Source organism: Ictalurus furcatus, chromosome 18 (assembly GCF_023375685.1).
Source record: "Ictalurus furcatus strain D&B chromosome 18, Billie_1.0, whole genome shotgun sequence".
Taxonomy (NCBI): Eukaryota; Metazoa; Chordata; class Actinopteri; order Siluriformes; family Ictaluridae; genus Ictalurus; species Ictalurus furcatus.
In genome coordinates, this window is record NC_071272.1 from 21,894,777 (window position 1) to 21,913,537 (window position 18,761).

General features: G+C 40.9%; 2 protein-coding genes across 3 annotated transcripts in view; both read left to right on the top strand.

The window, feature by feature from the left end:
* Positions 1 to 16: 16 nt before the first annotated feature.
* rnf145b (ring finger protein 145b) lies at positions 17 to 13,115 on the top strand. Its single transcript, XM_053648374.1, has 11 exons — positions 17 to 369; positions 1,867 to 2,060; positions 3,591 to 3,699; positions 4,647 to 4,738; positions 6,920 to 7,155; positions 7,950 to 8,125; positions 9,063 to 9,203; positions 9,461 to 9,643; positions 10,402 to 10,549; positions 10,707 to 11,063; positions 11,450 to 13,115. The coding sequence occupies exons 2-11, from the start codon at positions 1,877 to 1,879 to the stop codon at positions 11,822 to 11,824; spliced, it is 2,001 nt and encodes a 666-aa protein (XP_053504349.1). The 5' UTR covers positions 17 to 369; positions 1,867 to 1,876; the 3' UTR covers positions 11,825 to 13,115.
* Positions 13,116 to 18,161: 5,046 nt separating this feature from the next.
* ebf1b (EBF transcription factor 1b) overlaps positions 18,162 to 18,761 on the top strand; it is a 108,582-nt gene continuing 107,982 nt past the window's right edge. For both annotated transcript variants that reach the window (XM_053649583.1, XM_053649584.1), the window contains exon 1: positions 18,162 to 18,761. This exon is cut by the window's right edge and continues 574 nt beyond it. The gene's annotated coding sequence lies outside the window, so the exon portion shown is untranslated.

Below are 18,761 nucleotides of genomic sequence, written 5' to 3' on the forward strand. Positions count from 1 at the left end.
TCGCGATACAGTATTTATTTATTTATTTATTTAGCTTGGACGCACTTCAAATGACCGTTAACATTGCTGCCATCTCCTCTGTGTGTGTGTGTGTGTTTAAAATGTATTTATTTATATTATTTATTTTCACTTCCGGTCTCGTTTCCGCTTCGAACTCCTGGGCAGGCGCATGCTCAGTACAAAGGAACTTTTGTAATGGCTGCCAGATATAAGTGAGCTTAACGTCTACTGGAAAAACAAACAAACAAACAAAAAACGTTGGATATAATAGACCGTTAACATTTAATAAACCGAGTTAAAATGGTGTATGTCCGTACGGAGACATACAAGAAGACTGTAGTGAACAGACATAAAGTAAACTGATACCGTGTAAGTATTTACGTTGTCAGTTGCCATCTAAAACTCTGCTAACTGGGCTGGGTTAAGCTAAGCTAAGCTAAGCTAAGCGATGCTAAGCTAACGCCACTCTGCTCGAAATTGTAAACCAAAGCTACTTAGAACATTACCGTTTGAGCTTCCAGTGATTCTCAGGCTAGTAAACATCTGTAAGCTTGACACTAGAGTTTTATTGAAGTGAGAATTAAGAAACATTTGGCACAGAAACGCTCGTCATAGATACCGAGTTGCTTGGCTAGCTTATATTACTCCGCTTTATACTCTTAAAGCCTGTGGCATGTTTATTTAGAGCTTTTTTTTTTAAATGTATCAGCTTATTCCCTGTTTTGTTCCTTTCTGTTCAGCTTCCTATAAATATTTCCAGTATGGTTTGTATAGGGAATCTATTCTGAATGTGTGGGGTTACTATAGGTCATGATTGCTGTAGTTAGTGTAATTGTGGAAACTATCAATCTGCACTTATCTTCTTAATAGTCTGGAAATGGCTATCTATCTATCTATCTATCTATATATATATATATATATATATATATATATATATATATATATATATATGTGTGTGTGTGTGTGTGTATATATATATATATATATATATATATATATATGTGTGTATATATATATATATATATATATATTATAGTCAGTGCAAATGTCAGGTATGGGATCAGTTTGCAAGGTGGTTTTTGAGGAGCAGGAAGTGTTCGTGTGTACAGGCAATACAAAGGCATTAACACTGTGTCCCAGCTGAGGATGTTCCTGTATGTGGCTCAAACCCATTTCAGAAAAAGCAAGCGATAACTAATAAGCGATCGGTATTAGTCTGTGGTTCCTGTCTTTAAAGCAATGTGAAGTGAAAAGAAGCCAGTATGACGTTTTCGTAATAATTTAATCGTGCTGTATATCATCTTGTCATTGAGGCAGTTGAGAGATTAAACTGTGGTCATGTGCACTGTGTTTTAAATGGATGTTTAAGAAAAAAAAACACGAATTAGAAGTTTGGGTCTGCTTCCGCTACGTTCTTGGAGTCTGCTGTGCGTTCGCTCGTGTACTGGCCCGACCGTGAATTTCATCGTCTAGATGAATGGCCAACAGATCCTTCGTTCTGACTGCCTCGAAATATTCATTCTGTTACTGTTATTATTTATTTTAAAAATTTTGCTTGCCTGACCCTTCCAGGGTTGGGGGTTTGAGTCCCGCCGCTGCCCCCTGTATGTGTGTGTGCGTGTGTGCAGAGTTTGCCTGTTCTCACCGTGCTGCAGTGGTTTCTTCCAGGTACTCTGGTTTCCTCCCCCAGTCCAAAGACATGGTGTGTGTGTGTGATTGCCCTATATTTAGGTTTAGTCTGCATACTGAAGCTTGTGTGCTTGGCTACAGCTCTCTCAACATCATCGTGATGATGATAATAGAAATAGATTAAGCTGTAATATTCTCTCTCTCTCTCTCTCTTTCCCCCTCCCTCCCCCTACTCAGGCTGGTGGTCATGGCGATGTGGGAGCGTGTGGAGGCTGTGCTGAACGTGGGCCTCCGAGTGCCCAGCATCATTCTGCTGGAGGTGCTGTACCGCTGGGATGTCAGCTCCTTTTTCCAGAAGATCCAGAGGAGCAGCCTGAACAACAACCCCATCTTTCAGTACAAGTACCTGGCTCTGTACCTGCACTATGTGGGTATGTATTGCGGCATGTTTTGCCTGAGGCTGTTTAAATTATGAACTGTAGTTGACGTCATATGTGGTGCAAAAATCGAACAGCGTTGCAGACCAGTTGCGGTTTGTCCCGCGTTCACATCAGTTCCGGTGTAAAATGGGCTTAACGTCACCTAAATTGGCTCAATTGGGAAACGCGCACAAGTGAGAAAATCTTATAAGGCTAAGACACTTTGACTTTATTCTGCAGCAGTCGCATTTCTATAAAAAAACAAAACACGTGGTGTGTACCATTATCATCCACCATGAATAAACCATGTAGAAGCAGAAATTCATGACGCTCCGGGCTGACAGCTGAAGTGCTGGGAACCAGTTTTTTTTTTAGGGGTCCAAACATGAAGTGCTCAAGGCCATGTTGTAATTGTTTGGGTTGGGCTTAGAATCCTCATGTTTTTGTTAGGATTTTTTAAAATGTTGTTATTGTTATTATTAAATATTACTATTTCGTGTATGCTAGTCGTATAGTTTGTTTCTAACACTTGTTTCCTACGTTTGTTTATACGGAACAAATAATGGCACAACAGCATCGAAACTCGTATACAAAAATGATCAAATAAATAAATGCGTTGATCGGGAGCTTGGCTCTGAGCTCATGTCGCCAATTGTTTTTGCTGTTTGCCTCGTCATGGCCACAGCGTTGTGAGACACTGGACTTACAATAGCATTAAAAAAGATGGTGTAGCAATAAAAAAAACCAAACAAAAACAAAAAAACACTTTGTTGTTGAAGGCTGTAGCAACAATTTAAATCACTTACATTGCACCTACACTGCATTATGGTTGTCATAGTACCATAATTCTTATTTCGATATCAAAATACCAATACCAACAGTAGTATTGATGGTCGATACTAACGCGATACTACGGCAAAAACGGATGCTTTACCAGCTTTGAAGTCTGAGTGCTTATTATCTGGTTATTGCACTGCTTACAAATACAGCTGAACGGATCTAACTGCATGAAGTGAACCAAACATGGTGTGTGGGTGTTTTTTGGTTGTGGGGCAAGCTTTTCTGCAGACTTTGAGACGCCAAATGAGGCTGGTTGGATTTGACAGACCCCTTCGATAGTGCAGATGTTAAGCTTGGGATTTTTAACGGGGTGTTTCTGAAGTAGACAGTGCTGCTAAAAAAAAAAATTTAGGGCTTCACAATATATAGTGTGTTGATTACTGCAATGCTGATATGTCTCAAAGGCCTGCAGTTTACATTTACAGCGTTTTGCACACATTCTTATCCAGAATGACTTGCGTTTATCCCATTTTATACAAATTGAGCAGTTGAGGGTTAAGGGTGTTGCTCAAAGGCCCAGGAGTGGCAGCTTGGCTTGACGATGCTGGGAGTTGAGCAAATGACCTTCCAATCAGTAGTTCAGCATTTTAACCACTGAGCTACCGCTGCCGAATATGCAAATGAGCACCCTAACACGCTACAGTTTTAATGATGTGTTTATCAGTGTTGTATTAATATATATATTTTCTCCCCTCTCCACAGGCTACATCCTCAGCCTGGTGTTGCTGACTCTGCCACGGCAGCATTTGGTGCGCCTCTACCTGTATGTGCTCACCGCTCTGCTGCTATTTGCTGGACACCAGCTCTCCAGGTGTGTCCACACGCCCCCAGTGCCCGATGTGTGCTCCAAAATCGGAAATAATCGACATCGGATATTGCCGAGATATTGTGGTCACAGCCACGTCAATCACAGATCAGGTCTTCTGAAGTAGCGACGGCTAAAGGAAAACAATTTTAATAAATGACGCAAATCAGTGCTAACGATGAGTTTATAGTGATGCACCAAAAAAAAAAAAGAACATTCTTATTCTCCAAAATGGAAACTGAAAATGATTTCATACTAGACACTCGAATGAAACGTTTAAAAGCCTTTTGATCTGAAGGTGTATGATTAAATGTTTGAAATCGGTGTCGTAGATAAAAAATATAATCGTGCCGACGTATTCGTTTCTTTCATTAGAAAACTAGCATTTTATTTACAAATAAATATTGTTTTTAAACGGAGCGAAATATTCGGAAAAGCAGCCGATAAGTGTCCGGCGTAGGCGGGAACTCCTTTAATACTGTTTAAAAAACATCTCGGGGAAATTCCTCAAGAAATCGGTCGAGAAAACGCCAAGAATACGTTTCTGGAAATTCTAGGCGAAAAGGGCGTCTACTTTTGAAGATGTTAAAAAAAAAAAAATTCAATTATTTTGATTTATTTTGGATTTTTTTTTTATCACAACACAATTCCCATAGTTCCATTTGTGTAACTCCAGAGTGTTGATGACTTTATTATTATTCTAAAATGTGTATAAAAAAAAAAAAGAATGAATGAGTGTGATCGTGATGAAAGTTGATTTATTACGTCTGAAAGTGATCAAAAATACTTTCAGAAATTGTCGCAGTTCCTAGCTTGATATGGCTAATATGCCTTTTTGTTTGTTCCCCCTTGAAATTTCAGCACATCCCTAACATTTCCCTTGACTATTACTCTACTGAGTCTAAGAGTAGAAATGTACAGTATGCGAAATGATGTTCTCATGTTCTTTGCAGGGATTATGTTCGTAGTGAGCTGGACTCTGGCTATGAAGGACCTCTGTACCTGGATCCACTCTCTATGAACCGATTCACCACAGCTCTCATCGGTAAATAATCAATACAAGCTTCACCAGGCTCCACATAAACATCTGGCTCACCTTTAGTGTGTTCAGTGCTTTCGGTCAGTACGGTTATCGTCTTCCTTAGGGTAGTTGTTGTGCTTCTGTTTTCTCACCGTTCTAGGCGGGAGGAGGCGTTAGCAACAGGTTTCAAATGACACGCTTTCAATTCCCATCCCTGGCTGAAAAGGTTAACCACAATGATGCACAATACCTGAGAGGAAGGAACCTAGATTTTGAGTCTGTGTAGAGGGACCATGTGCAAAAAGCCAAGTGCAAGTCTCGTAGTCTTGTTCATGGGAAACGTGTTGGAATATGTTAGCAGTTTCACCTTTTGTCAGGCGTCATGTTTGGTCTGGTCTTTGGTGAAATGTGTGCGTTCAGTCTTCACACAATAATAAGAAAAATGTTTTTAGAAATTTTTTGTAAGCTTATTTAAAATCAGAAATTCATCACTCATTTAGATTATAATTCAGGACCTTTTATTCAGCACTTGTAGAAGCACCTTTGGCAGCAATTACTGACCTGGATTTAGGCAGTTTCTCCCATCCTTCCTGGCAGATGCTCTCATGCCCAGATCGGATTGAGAGAGTCTGTTAACTGCTACCTTCAGCTCTGTGGGGTTCAGGTCTGGGCTTTGTCTGGACCACTCAAGGACATTCAGAGCCTTGTCCTGAAGACACTCTATTGTTGTCCCTGCTGTGTGCTTTGGATCACTGCCGTGCTGACAGGTGAACACACCCATACCCTGCTTCACCATAGGGGTGATGTTAGCCACTTGATTAGCACTACCTGGTTTTTAACCATCAGACGTAGCGCTTGGAGTACAGCCAAAAAGTACAATTTCTGTCTCGCCGGACCAGAGAATTTTTTCTCTCGTGCTTGCGGAGTCCATTAAGTGCCTCCCTGTACACTTTTTACTATGGAGTAGCTTCCATCTAGCTAATCTACTATAAAAGCCAATTGATGGAGTATTTCTCAGATGGTTGTCCTTCAGGCAGGTTCTCTGGAGAACTCCTTAGAGTTAGAGTGGTTACTGGGTTCCTGGGCACCTCCCTGACCAAAGACCGGTTACCGAGTTCGGCCGCTCAGCTAGCTCTAGGAAGAGTCCTGGCTTCATCCATTTCACAATGATGGAACCCATTGTGCTACAGAGAACATTTTAAGCTTTAGTAAAGGGTTTTATATTCTTGACCAGATCTAAGTCTAGACACAATTTGATCATGGAGGTCTACAGAGAGTTCCTTGGTTCCTTGATCGCTTGGTTTTTGCTCTGAAATGCACCGTCAATTGTGGGACCTTACACGTATGGATGTTCAACCAATTGAATGTGCCGCAGGTGGACTCTAGTCGTGTTCTAGAGCCATCTTGAAATAAACCGGATGCACCCGAGCTCATTGTGGAGTGCCTTAACCAAGGGCCTGAATACGTAACGAAACGAGGGTCTGAAAACGTAACTAAATTCGCAAGCATAACTTAATTTTTTTTTGTTGTTGCTTTGTTATTATGGATTATTATGCGTAGGCCGATGGTCAGAAAAGTAAGTTTGATCCATTTTAAATGAAATCTATAATGCAGTAGCGTGCAAAAACAGAAGAATACTTTCCAAGAGCAAGCCTGAAATTTATTCGAAACGCGTTCAAGTTTGTAAATACTCGTATGGAGCGTGTTTAATTCGTTCCTGTCTGGTAAACACTACGATGACTTTGGTGATTTGCAGTCTTCTTCATTAGTTCAGATCAAAATGTAATTCTTTTTAAATGAAATGATGGTGTTTTTAAATTCTTACCCCTTTCTTGTCTAAACCGAAACGTTTGCTGGAACGTGGCGTTCGGTGGCGATCAAGTAAGAAGAGGTAGACAGAGTAAAGCCTTTCCTCTGGCTGTTTGCTCTCTGACGTGCACAGCCTCAGTCCTCATTAAAAAGTGATGGCATGTAGCATGCACGCTGGCAGTGTAAATTTGTTCGCATGTGCGGGTGGATGCAGATGGAGTGTGTTCAGGTTTCACTGCAAACACGTAGTATATCAAGTAATCTTGTGTGGAGACTTGCATTTGTGTATCTTCTCCAGGTTATACTCGGATGTGTTTGGAAACTGTAAAAATGCATGCTTTTGTTTTGTTGTTGTTCCTTTTTTAAAATGTATTTGTTTATGTTTTATACAAACAGGTCAACTGGTGGTGTGTACAATGTGCACTTGTGTGATGCAGACGAAACAGATCTGGCTGTTCTCGGCTCACCTCCTCCCCCTTGTGGCCCGTCTGTGCCTTGTCCCTCTGGAAGCTATTGTCTTCATTAACCGTTTTGCCATGATCTTCACCGGACTTGAAGTGATCTACTTCCTTGCATCTAACCTACTGGTACCCTACAACTTGGCCAAGAATGCCTACCGGGAGCTTGCACAGGTGTTTTGCACGAGTTCTCACAGGATACATCTCCTACTAAAATCTTCTCTAGTAGTCTGTTACTTTCCTGCCTTGAAAGATGTGTATTGTTTTATGTGTTTTTTTAAAAAAAAAAAAAATACACACACCATCCACTGTATTAGGAACACCTGGACATTCATACGGTTATCTAATCGTCCAATCACGTGGCAGCAGTGAATTATACATACTGTCATGCAGATACAGGACAACAGCTTCAGTTAATGTTCACGTTAAACATCAGTGAACATCCTCTGACTGATCTGTTATCAACAAGACGTTTCCACCCGCAGAAATGTAGCTCACTCGATTTTTTATTTGTCGGCGCCATTCTGTGTGAACTCTAGAGAAAATCTGTGTGCACGTGTGTGAAAATCCTATGAGATCAGCAGTTTGTGAAATACTCGATCCAGCCCAACTGGCACCAACAACCATGTGATGTTCCATGGGAACATTAACCGAAGCTCTTGTGCTGTATCTGCATGATTTTATGCATTGTGCTGATGCCAAACAGTTGGGTGATTGAATACCTGCATAAATGAGCGCGTGTACAGGTGTTCCTGTTAAAGTGGATGCTGGGGGTATAGAAATATAGTGATCAAAAGTGTAGAATTCCATTTCCATGTCAAGGAATAGTCACCAGATTTGTTTCTGACTATGTTCTCTCTCTCTCTCTCACTCGCACTCTGACTCACACACTTGCATGTTCTCTCTCTTTCTCTCTCTCTCTCTCTCTTTCTCTCTCTTTCTCTCTCTCTTTCTCTCTATCTCTCTAGGTGGTGGAGGTGTATGGGCTACTGGCTCTGGGAATGTCTTTGTGGAATCAGCTTGTCTTGCCCATGCTCTTCATGTGCTTCTGGTTGGTGCTGTTCACGCTGCAGATCTACACGTATTTCAGCACACGGGACCAACCTCCTTCACGCGAACGATTGCTCTTCCTTTTCCTTACAAGGTCTGAAAGCAAAAGACCGCTTCAGATATGTTCACGTTACCCTCTGTTATTTATTTATTTACATTTATTCATTTAGCAGACACTTTTATCCAAAGCAACTTACAAATGAGAACGTGCAAGCAAGGCGATATATCAAGCAGAGAACAGTACAAGTAGTGCTACCATACAAGATCCGTTAATTGAGTTCCAGAAGAAGCAAAGTGCGCAGAGTAGAGGTGTAAGTGCAAATTTTTTTATTTTTTTTTTTATGGGTTGATTAGGTGTTCACAGAAGAGGTGGGTCTTTAGCTGTTTTTTTGAAGATGGTGAGAGCTTCTACGGTCCATATTGAGGTTGGAAGTCCATTCCACCACTGAGGAACAGTTAGTTTGAATGTTCTTGAAAGGGACCTAGGTACTACTAAGCGTCGGTCGTTGATTGATTGCAGATTACGTGAGGGAACGGAAGCCTTCAGGAGAGAGTTGAGGTAGGAGGGTGCTGTTCCAAATTTCCAAATTGTCTCCTCTGTTGGGTTGTTTGCCAATTCCCACCCACGTCCCTAACACGTGACGGCTAGACAGAGACGGAGACACCCACGATTGGTTAGTATTGCTCTGAATTCGCAGGCGAGAGAGTAATCCTCCTCCCCACCCAGAGAGCATGGCCAGTTCTATATTCCTTGACCCTTTTGAAGTGATTTATATTTGGTTGCTTTTGGCTGATCTGGCAACATTGAACGCAGTCAAAAGTGGCCAGTCTCAGGCTGTTTGTCTCCGCTGTCCATTGCGATCATGTCACCTGAGATATCAAGGTCTCGATATCAACAGTGCCCAGAAAACGTGTTATAATACGTGTTAAGTGATGCGTTAGATAAAGCACACGCGTTAAGATGCAGGAAATAGTAACGGTTGTTTTTGTGGATCGTGGATGTAAATCATTGTTTGTATGTGTGCGCGTAGCATTGCGGAGTGCTGCTGTACTCCATACTCACTGCTGGGGCTGGTCTTCACCGTGTCTTTTGTGGCGCTGGGCGTCCTCACACTCTGCAAGTTCTACCTACAAGGTTACCGAGCGTTCATGAACGACAATGCTATGCACAGGTACGTGTTGTTTTTTTTTGTTGTTGTTGTTTGTTTGTTTGTTTGTTTGTTTTTTCCCTCCTCCTCCATCTGTGCATCTCAATCTTGATATCATGAGTGTGACATCTTAATGATGGCTTTATTTAGTAACATGAATAAACAATTGAGATATATATATATATATATATATATATATATATATATATATATATATATAAATGACGTAGATGAGTGTTGGTGCCTTGCAGGTTATCGATTCTCTCCCTCTCTTTTCTCAGGGGAATGACGGAAGGAATCACTTTGCTGATTCTGTCTGTTCAGACAGGGCTAATTGAGCTGCAGGTAATCCACCGGGCCTTTCTCCTGAGCATCATCCTCTTTATCGTTGTGGCCTCTATTTTGCAATCCATGTTGGAGATTGCTGACCCCATAGTGCTGGCACTGGGGGCTTCCAGGGACAAGTGAGCATCTTCTTTTACATAAGCACACACATTCTACTCATAATCCTAATCGATGTATTATTATATGATCGTCACTGTCCTGTTACTTTACCCACATGCTAGGGCACTGCAGAGTAAATATTATAAGCAGGAAAATGTCCGGGTTACGTTCGTCGTAGATGATCGGTTTTCCGTGTCGCGTATGAGAATTCGGAGAACGCCTGTCTGTATAATTAGACATCCGATATCAGTCCTTTTTGTAGAGCTTTTTCCAACTTAATTAACTAAACGCTTCTTGTTTTTAAAAATATGAATGGATGTATACATCCTAATGTAATCCTGACCTAAAACTAAAAACGAATTTGGCAACAAAACAGCATCTTTTATATCCACGCCACTAGGTGGTGGAGGCATTCATTATCTTCTCGGTTTGTCCGTCCGTCCAGGATTCTCGATTCTTGATGGCGCGGCCTCTCGAGACGAGCGGTCGAACGTTCGTAGGTTTTCTAAAGAATCATCATTGTAACCAGGAGATGAACTCGTTAGATTCTGGATCTGATACAAACAGGGTTAAGGTCAAATGTCTGATGTTTTTTTTTTCTCTTTTACTTCAATCGCTTCCTTCCTGGTTGAAGTATATTTTAAGGGTATTTGAGGCATAAAAATGAGTAACGAGTTAGTAGACTTGATGGTGGAGGTGGTGGTGTCAACCCTACTGACTCCATTGGCATTGAGTTGTACTTGCCATAGTCCTAGAATTTTTATCGTGTCTCTTGTAGGAGTCTGTGGAAGCACTTCCGAGCAGTGAGCCTGTGTCTGTTCCTGCTGATCTTTCCTGCCTACATGGTCTACATGATCTGCCAGTTTTTTCATATGGACTTCTGGCTGCTCATCATCATCTCCTCCAGCATCCTTACCTCACTTCAGGTGTGCACACTCCCCCCCCCCCCCCCCCCCCATCATAATGGGAGGGTTGAACACGTGTTGTTTGTCAACACTTCTCCAGTATGAAGTTTAAGATAAGTGAATACTAGAGTTCGTACATGCACATACTACCGTTTCTAACGCATCAGCTCTCCCTCAGGTGCTGGGCACACTGCTGATCTATGTGCTCTTCATGGTGGAGGAGATACGCAAGGCTCCGGTCGAGAACATGGACGAGGTCATGTATTTCGTGAACGGTACCTACAGATTGCTGGAGTTCGTGGTGGCGCTCTTCGTGGTAGCCTACGGCGTGTGCGAGACGCTCTTCGGACAGTGGAGCGTGATGGGCTCCACCATCATCCTGCTGCACGCTTACTACAACGTGTGGCTGCGGGCGCAGCTTGGCTGGCAGAGCTTCCTGTTGCGTCGTGACGCCGTACACAAGATTCAGAGCTTGCCCACGGCGTCGGCGCTGCAATTACAGCAGCACAACGATATCTGCGCCATCTGCTATCAGGTGCGTGCGTGTGTGTGTACGCACACGCGTTTATGCAGAGTGAGAGAGAAAAGTTTGTCGGCAGCATAGTTTCTTGTACATAATTAAGCGTATGTTAATAATCCATTAGACAGTGTACCGTAATATTCAAGGTTTATCATTCCTGATATCTGTTCAGTACTGTTCCGTTCAACCAAGCTGCGAAGCTAGCAATTGAGGGCGAGTGTCCGGTGCACTAGAAGTGGCGTCTTATAAATGGCAGTATTTATTATGTTTGACAACGAATCCTAGTTTATGTATAATGTATGTAAGTATTAGTGCATATTATTATGATGGCGTTCGTTCTATAATCGCAGTATAACGATATAATCACTTACACTGAATTTAATTTTCTCCTATTCATGTAGGACATGAAAGCGGCAGTCATCACACCTTGCGGTCACCTTTTCCATGCAGGCTGCCTAAAAAAGTGGCTGTACGTGCAGGAGTCCTGCCCCCTTTGCCACGGCCCTCTCAAGAGCCAATCACCGTCCGCCAGCACTCCTGTCCCCGGCCCTCCTGATACCGCACCGGCCAATCCAAATGCAGAACAGGCGGAACGGCAAGACGCGGTGGCCGTAGAGGAGGCGCCACAAGCTGGAGAAGCCTCCCCAAATGTTGCATCCCAATCAAGTCTTCAAAGTTCAGCTGAGCCAGAGCTTAAAAGTGGCCCATTTCAAGAAGAATCCTGCAACTGTGATTCCAAAGTGGATAAAGAAAAGACGGAAGAGGATCGAGGCTAAACAAGGGCCGCAGTAGATTTCGAGTGTCCCTCCGTCCCCTTAAACAGAGCTGTGCTCTGTGATTTTCTCAGTGGTGACTGTATAGATTTATCACAGTCACACTGTAAGGCTGCCAAGGTTTAGAAGTCCTCTGATGAGATGATTTAATTAAGAGTCCTGGAGGTTGATGGTCTAAACAAGACACACCCACTTTTTTCTCCACCCACCCCCCCCAAATTCATACACGCATTCCTATAGATATAGTTATAAATTTGTGTGCTGGTCAGTTCTTCAGAGTTCTGACTTATATATGTTTTTTAATTAATCATGCTAACTGGACTTTAATTCCACTTTTTTTTTTTCTTTTTCTTTTTTTGACCGTTTGCCATAATTTCTGTAAACAATATCTTCAAAAGATGGTCCCTAACTTTCTATTGCACTACAAATGAGCCACATTCATTTCAAGTTTTCTTATACATTCTAAATAAGAAAATTAAAATATATATATATATCTATCTATATATCTATAGAATTAAGAAATGTTACGTTTTAAATCTTTTAACGTGCATCTGAAATTTTGGATTGATTTCGACAGAACCCGAAACCTGGATGCTCAGACATCTGCAGGGTCAAGCAGATATTCACAGGATTATCAACCGAGGCAAGCACTAGCGAATTATGTTGGAAATGTTGCACTATGTTAGCTGCTTTTGAGCCGTCTTAGCTTCTTTCATGTCTACCGTACGGAGCATCACAGCTTTAAAGATTTACCTGAAGAACAGGTAGACTTCTTGTAGTTACGGATGTCGTTTCTATGTAGCTTGATGCCATGCCATGCCATCCTGCTGTGACTCTTGTCATATATGCTTCCAAGTCAGCTCTGTCCTTTCCAGCATGTAATCCTTGTGTACATGAGCTACAGCCTCTTGAATATATATGTGCACATATATGTTCACGTATATACCTATCTATATCTACATCTGTACATTTATCAAGTACTGTAAATGAGTTTTGTTATTTGATATGCCAAACAGTATTGAAGCAGTATCAACCGTTATGACGTAGCATTTGGGTTCGTGGGAACACTTTGATGTCCTCTACAGGTAGAAGTGGGATTGAGCCTAAAGATACCGAATGGAAATTTGCTGCTTGCTAATGTCAGCTCGACAGTATTAGGATATTTGGTGACTTTGTGTAGATGAATACATATACGGTGTATGAACACAAAACACCAAGTGGAAATGGATGGTTAGTGATGTCTTTATTTTGCACGTTTTTTTGGAAGAAAAATAAAACACGAGATTAAATAGCATTTCAGTTCGAGTACTTTGTGTTTTCATTATTTGTATTTTCCTTTTTTTTTTGTTTACAGTTCACAGAATTACTCGAATCAAACTGCTTTGAGTTGACCTTTTCATAAACAGCCAGTTTTTCCTTGCATGCTTTAATCAGAACGTAAGACAGCTTGAAATACCTAACGAACGTTTTCTTTTCAAGGGATGTCGGGGCGGCTGTAGCTCAGGTGGTAGAGCGGGTTGTCCGTTAAGCGCAGGGTCGGCGGTTCGATTCCCGGCCCGCGTACCGAAGTATCCTTGGCCAAGACACCAAACCCAAAGTTGCAACCAATGGCAAGCTAGCGCCTTGCGTGGCAGGTCTGCTACCATTGGTGCTTGTGTGTGTGTATGTGAGTGAATGGGTGAATGAGATGCAGAGTAAAGCGCTTTGTAGAACCGCTAAGGTTAAAAAAAAAAAAGTGCTATATAGGTGCAGATATTGGCATTAATATTTATTGCTTACTCTGGAAGTGTATTTGTAAATCTGCATATTTATACTTAAAAAGCTTCAATAAATATGAGGCATATACAAATTTCCATTTACAGAAGAAATGTTCACCTTGTTTATCCTGTTCTCTGTTTATGTGCGAGTTTAATTTATCATTCGATTGATTATGAAGTACGTCGGGTGTTTTTTTTTTTTTGTAATTTTGTAAATTCATGACCATATTGCAGCACACAGCAAGACCATGATACAAAGGACTACATGAAGTGCCAAAAGGTCAGCTGTGTAAGGACAATGAGTGCAGCATTAATAAATAAAATAATCGTGGCACTGTGCAGTACACAGCTACAACTATTCTGCAGGACAACCTCAAGAACGAAGCCGATGCCGGATTGGGTAACGTCGGCCTGAACGTTCCTGTACCTTTAGCCAGATTGGGGTTGTCCGTGAGAGGTCATGTGTAATGCTATAATCAAATGAAGAGAGACCCTGAAGATATCTTCAGTTTTCTCTGTGACTTTTAAGGTTTTACAGTTCGAGCTGTTGAGGTTCCCATATCAAACAGTGTTCGAAATGCTCCTGAATGTTGAATGTAGTGAAGATGGAAGGTTTGCTTTCTTCTGCTGAAAATGGGTACAGTGCTGGTGCTTTTTTTTTGTTGTTGTTTTTTTGGACTATTATGGTTCCAGTTGAGTTCCTCTGCAATGTGGACACCAAGACAGTACTAGACCATCTCCATGACCATGGAATTGATGTATAGCGAAGAGTCCTCCAGAAGTCAATAATCATCTTTTATATTTTATCCTGACGACTCAGGGTTGCTAACGTGGGCCACGCACGTCGGTGTTGATGTCATTTCGACCGTGTAGTCTCCACGTCTTGCATGGACAACCTACAGCCTGCCAGTCCAAATCCAGAAAACGATCATTTCTTTATTTTATTCATTTGTTTGGTTATTTAATTTGAGGGTATTTTCATCCAGCTTGGATGAACGTTCTAGGAGTTACGGCGCTTTTTATATGTGCCTCAACGAATAAACCCATCAGCGAATAGCAAAAACGTTTAGCTGTGACCAAATCAACTATTTGGTTCATTCTTAAAAAGAAAGAACACACTGCTGAGCTCAGGAACACCAAAAAAAGCCTGGAATACCACAGAAAATAACGTGGTGGTTGACCGAAGGATTCTATCCCCTTTCACAGCAGTGGACCAGACCAAGAACACTCTCCATAAGGCATCCATAGATGACTTCAGATAAAATACAGAGGTTTCACGACAAGATGTTTTTTTATTTTTTAAGCTTACCATTGGTAACCCTCGAAAACACCTGTAAAATGCTTGTACAGTACTGGAACGACATCTTATGGACCGATGAGACAAATATCAACTTGTACTAGAATGATGAGAAGACAAGCGTGTGGAGAAGGAAGGGAGCTGTTCATGATCCAAAGCATACCACCTTATCATACGGCGTGGACATGTATGGCTGCCAGTGGAACTGGTTCCCTTGTATTTATTGATGTGACTGCTGATGAAAGCAGCAGGATAAATTCTGAAGTCTATATTACTGTATTATCTGCTCATATTCAGCCAAAAGCTTCAAAACTCATTGGACAGCACTTCACAGTGCAGATGGATAATGGCCCGAAGCAAACTTCAAAAGCACCCCAAGACTTTTTTTAAAAAATTTTTTTAAGGATTGGAATGTTCTGCAATGACCGAGTCATTCACTAGTTGTGAATCCAATTGAGCATGCATTTCAATTGCTAAAGGCAGAACTGAAGGCAAAACGCTCCAAGAACAAGCAGGAACTGAAAACAGCTGCAGTTAACGCCTGGCAGAGCATCATCAGGGAAGAAACCCTGCATCTGGTGATGTCTGTGGTCTCAGATCTCAGGCAGTCATTGACTTTTGCAAATAAGTATTAAAAATGATAGTTGAACCGTAAGATTGTTAGTCTGTCCAATTACTTGTTGCGGGGGCAATACCCCATGTACACATTCATACCGGGTGGGGAAGGGGGGGCAATACCCTATGTACACATTCATACGGGGTGGGGAAGGTGGGGCAACACCCTATGTACACATTCATACCGGGAAACAGGGGGGACGGGGACGACAATACCTCATGTACACATTCATACCGGGAAACGGGGGGACGGGGACGACAATACCCCATGTACACATTCATACCGGGAAACAGGGGGGACGGGGACGACAATACCCCATGTACACATTCATACCAGGTGGGGGGAGGAAGGGGGGATAATACCCCATGTACACATTCATACCAGGTGGGGAAGGGGGGGGGGGCAATACCCCATGTACACATTCATACTGGGAGGGGAGACTGGGGGAGGCAATGACACAGTCCAGTTTCCTTAATAAAGATGAAGCCACATACATATATAATCGATTATTCAATTATAATCAATTATAGTGGAGATACAAAAGTATTCCCCACCATTTTCTTTCTAGCCTCATAAGGAAAGCAGCTTCTTTTTTAACGATAAAAGAACCCCAATTCTGGTTTAAGCTTCTTGAACAGATGATCAATGTGTAGCCTACGTTAAAAGTTAGTTTTCCGTCCAACCTTATACCTAATTATTTTTAAGAGCTAACTCTTTCAATGGCAGTTCCATCTAAAGTTGAGTCCAATCGCAAAATGCCGTATAGAATTATAGAAAAGTGGTTGTTTGGGTTTGAACACACGGTGGCGCTGTTGCAGTTCCAAAAACATGATGTTTGCGAGCTCGTTGTGTACGGTATGCTGTATCCGGTTTAAAGTCGCGCGTTTCTCACCCAGCACACACAGCAAAGTCATCTTACAAATCATTCACTAGGAATACTGTCACTTAGGTTAAGTCTTAAATTCTGTCAATGCACCAGACTCACTGAATAGTGCAGAAAATAATTCAGCAATCTTCTTCTTCTATTATTATTATTATTATTATTATTATTATTATTATTATTATCTTTCAATTTAATCGACACTGACCGAAATTTAGATAATTGTAAATTACAAAAAAGTAAACAAGGTGTTAGAGAGATAGTGTTAGCCAACTGTTTCTATCAGATTCAATAATATATGTAGAATGTTATTATTATTATTATTATTATTATTATTATTATTATTATTATTATTATTATTATTTTTATTGTCGTTTAATTGAACTTATTAGGTTTATTTGATTTGATTTGCTTGGTCATCCATAATCTAGTTCCATTGAGATGCTAGATGTATTTCTGGGTGTACTGTTGCGGTAAAAAAAAACAAAACAAAACAACATTATAGGCGTAAATAATTCATTTAATTAATCAGGAGACGTTATGTTATGTTTCTATAAAGCCTTCTACATCACTTTCCCTGTTGCGGGTTTTTTTTCTAGTTTTTTTTTTTTCTTTTTCGATTTTGTTTTTAAACTGAATTTTACCATTTTTTTTTTTTTTTTTTAATATAGTGTAGTGTCTCTCCAAGTGTGAAAAAGACAGTAGCAAAGGTACACACACACACACACACACACACACACACACATACACACACACAATACACAGATCAGTGTTTCTGTGTGTGTGTGCTTATAATACGGGTTCTTGTTGTCTTTACACGTTACTATTTCCAGGATTTCACCGTGTTTGGTCTGTATCCAAACAAACAAACAAGCAAACAAGCAAACAAACCCAGAGTTCGTTCACATTCGATTTGTCCCCTATAAAAGCCCGTTGCTTTTGGTTTAGTGAAGTGCTCAAAGTTTTTGAAGTTTTTGTGCGTCTACATTGTGCTGGAGCACAGACATCACCTGCTCAAACCCCAATATTTCAAGATTTATTTATTTATTTCTAGCCTAGTGAACGACTTGTTTTTAAGATTCGGGCTAATTTACCTACAGGCTATACGACTGTTGATTTTTTATCTTGTGTCTGGGAAACAAACAAACAAACAAAACAACAACAACAACAAAAAACCGTGTTAACAATCATGTCAAATATCACTGGACCGCTCTTGATTTTATAATTAGTATTGACTTTAAAGAATGAAATAAAATTGAATAAAATAAAATAAAATAAGGCTGTTGACGCCCAGACTTAGGATCGATTCCATATGGATTCAGTCAATTACCCGAATTCTCTTTCTTAGGCTATATAAATCGAATTAAAACGGGAATTTAATATTTTATTTTAAATATGGCGTATGGGTGAGTGCAGTAATTAGTATTTAGGCTATACTGTCCTCTATAATAACTAGTCCTCTATAATAAATAGTCCTCTATAATAACTAGTCCTCTATAATAAATAGTCTATAATAACTAGACCTCTATAATAACTAGTCCTCTATAATAAATAGTCCTCTATAATAACTAGTCCTCTATATTAACTAGTCTATAATAACTAGTCCTCTATAATAAATAGTCCTCTATAATAACTAGTCTATAATAACTAGACCTCTATAATAACTAGTCCTCTATAATAAATAGTCCTCTATAATAACTAGTCCTCTATAATAAATAGTCTATAATAACTAGTCCTCTATAATAACTAGTCCTCTATAATAAATAGTCTATAATAACTAGTCCTCTATAATAAATAGTAGGCTGGACCAGCTGTAGTCGCAGTGTCTTAGTAAACAGTATTTTCCCACAGTATTTAGGACAGTACTGGGTGTTTATGGTTTGACTTGAGATCGTCTATAGCGTTAAGGGCTGAAGTGCGCGCGCGGTGCGGAAGGCGCTGAAAGCAGGGGCGGCGTTTTGTGCGGATTTTGTGCGGATTTTGCGGCCCAGGTCTGTCTGCCTCCGGCCTTGTTTGGCGTGTGACTTCTGGCAGGCTTGTTCTGTAGACGGAGCAGAGGAAGGAGGGATTAAAAAATCTAATGAGGCGGAACTGACACGGCCCTTTAGGCTTTGTTCGAGGGCGGTCCGACCATCTCGGCCCCTCCCTAGTACCCTTCAGGCACGGTGTGATTGCTCGTGCTCGGCTCCCAGAGCGTATAGTCCAAAGAGGAGAGTCCTTTGGGAAGGGGCACAAATAAATCACTAAAGTTTTTAACAAGAAAGGGGCAACGAGAAAATCCTCAACGACCCTCATCTTGATTTGTATTTCATTTTCGTGGTTATTTCCTTTGGACGGAGAAAGATTCGTTCAGATGAGAGGATAAAAAAAAAAGAGGAGAAAACTTGTCG

Coding starts and splice junctions, on each gene's coding strand:
- rnf145b (XM_053648374.1), top strand. CDS start 1,877: ATGGCGATGTGGGAGCGTGTGGAGGCTGTGCTGAACGTGGGCCTCCGA. Junction 7,156..7,949: donor CCTACCGGGAGCTTGCACAG/GTGTTTTGCACG, acceptor CTATCTCTCTAG/GTGGTGGAGGTGTATGGGCT. Junction 9,204..9,460: donor AACGACAATGCTATGCACAG/GTACGTGTTGTT, acceptor CTCTTTTCTCAG/GGGAATGACGGAAGGAATCA.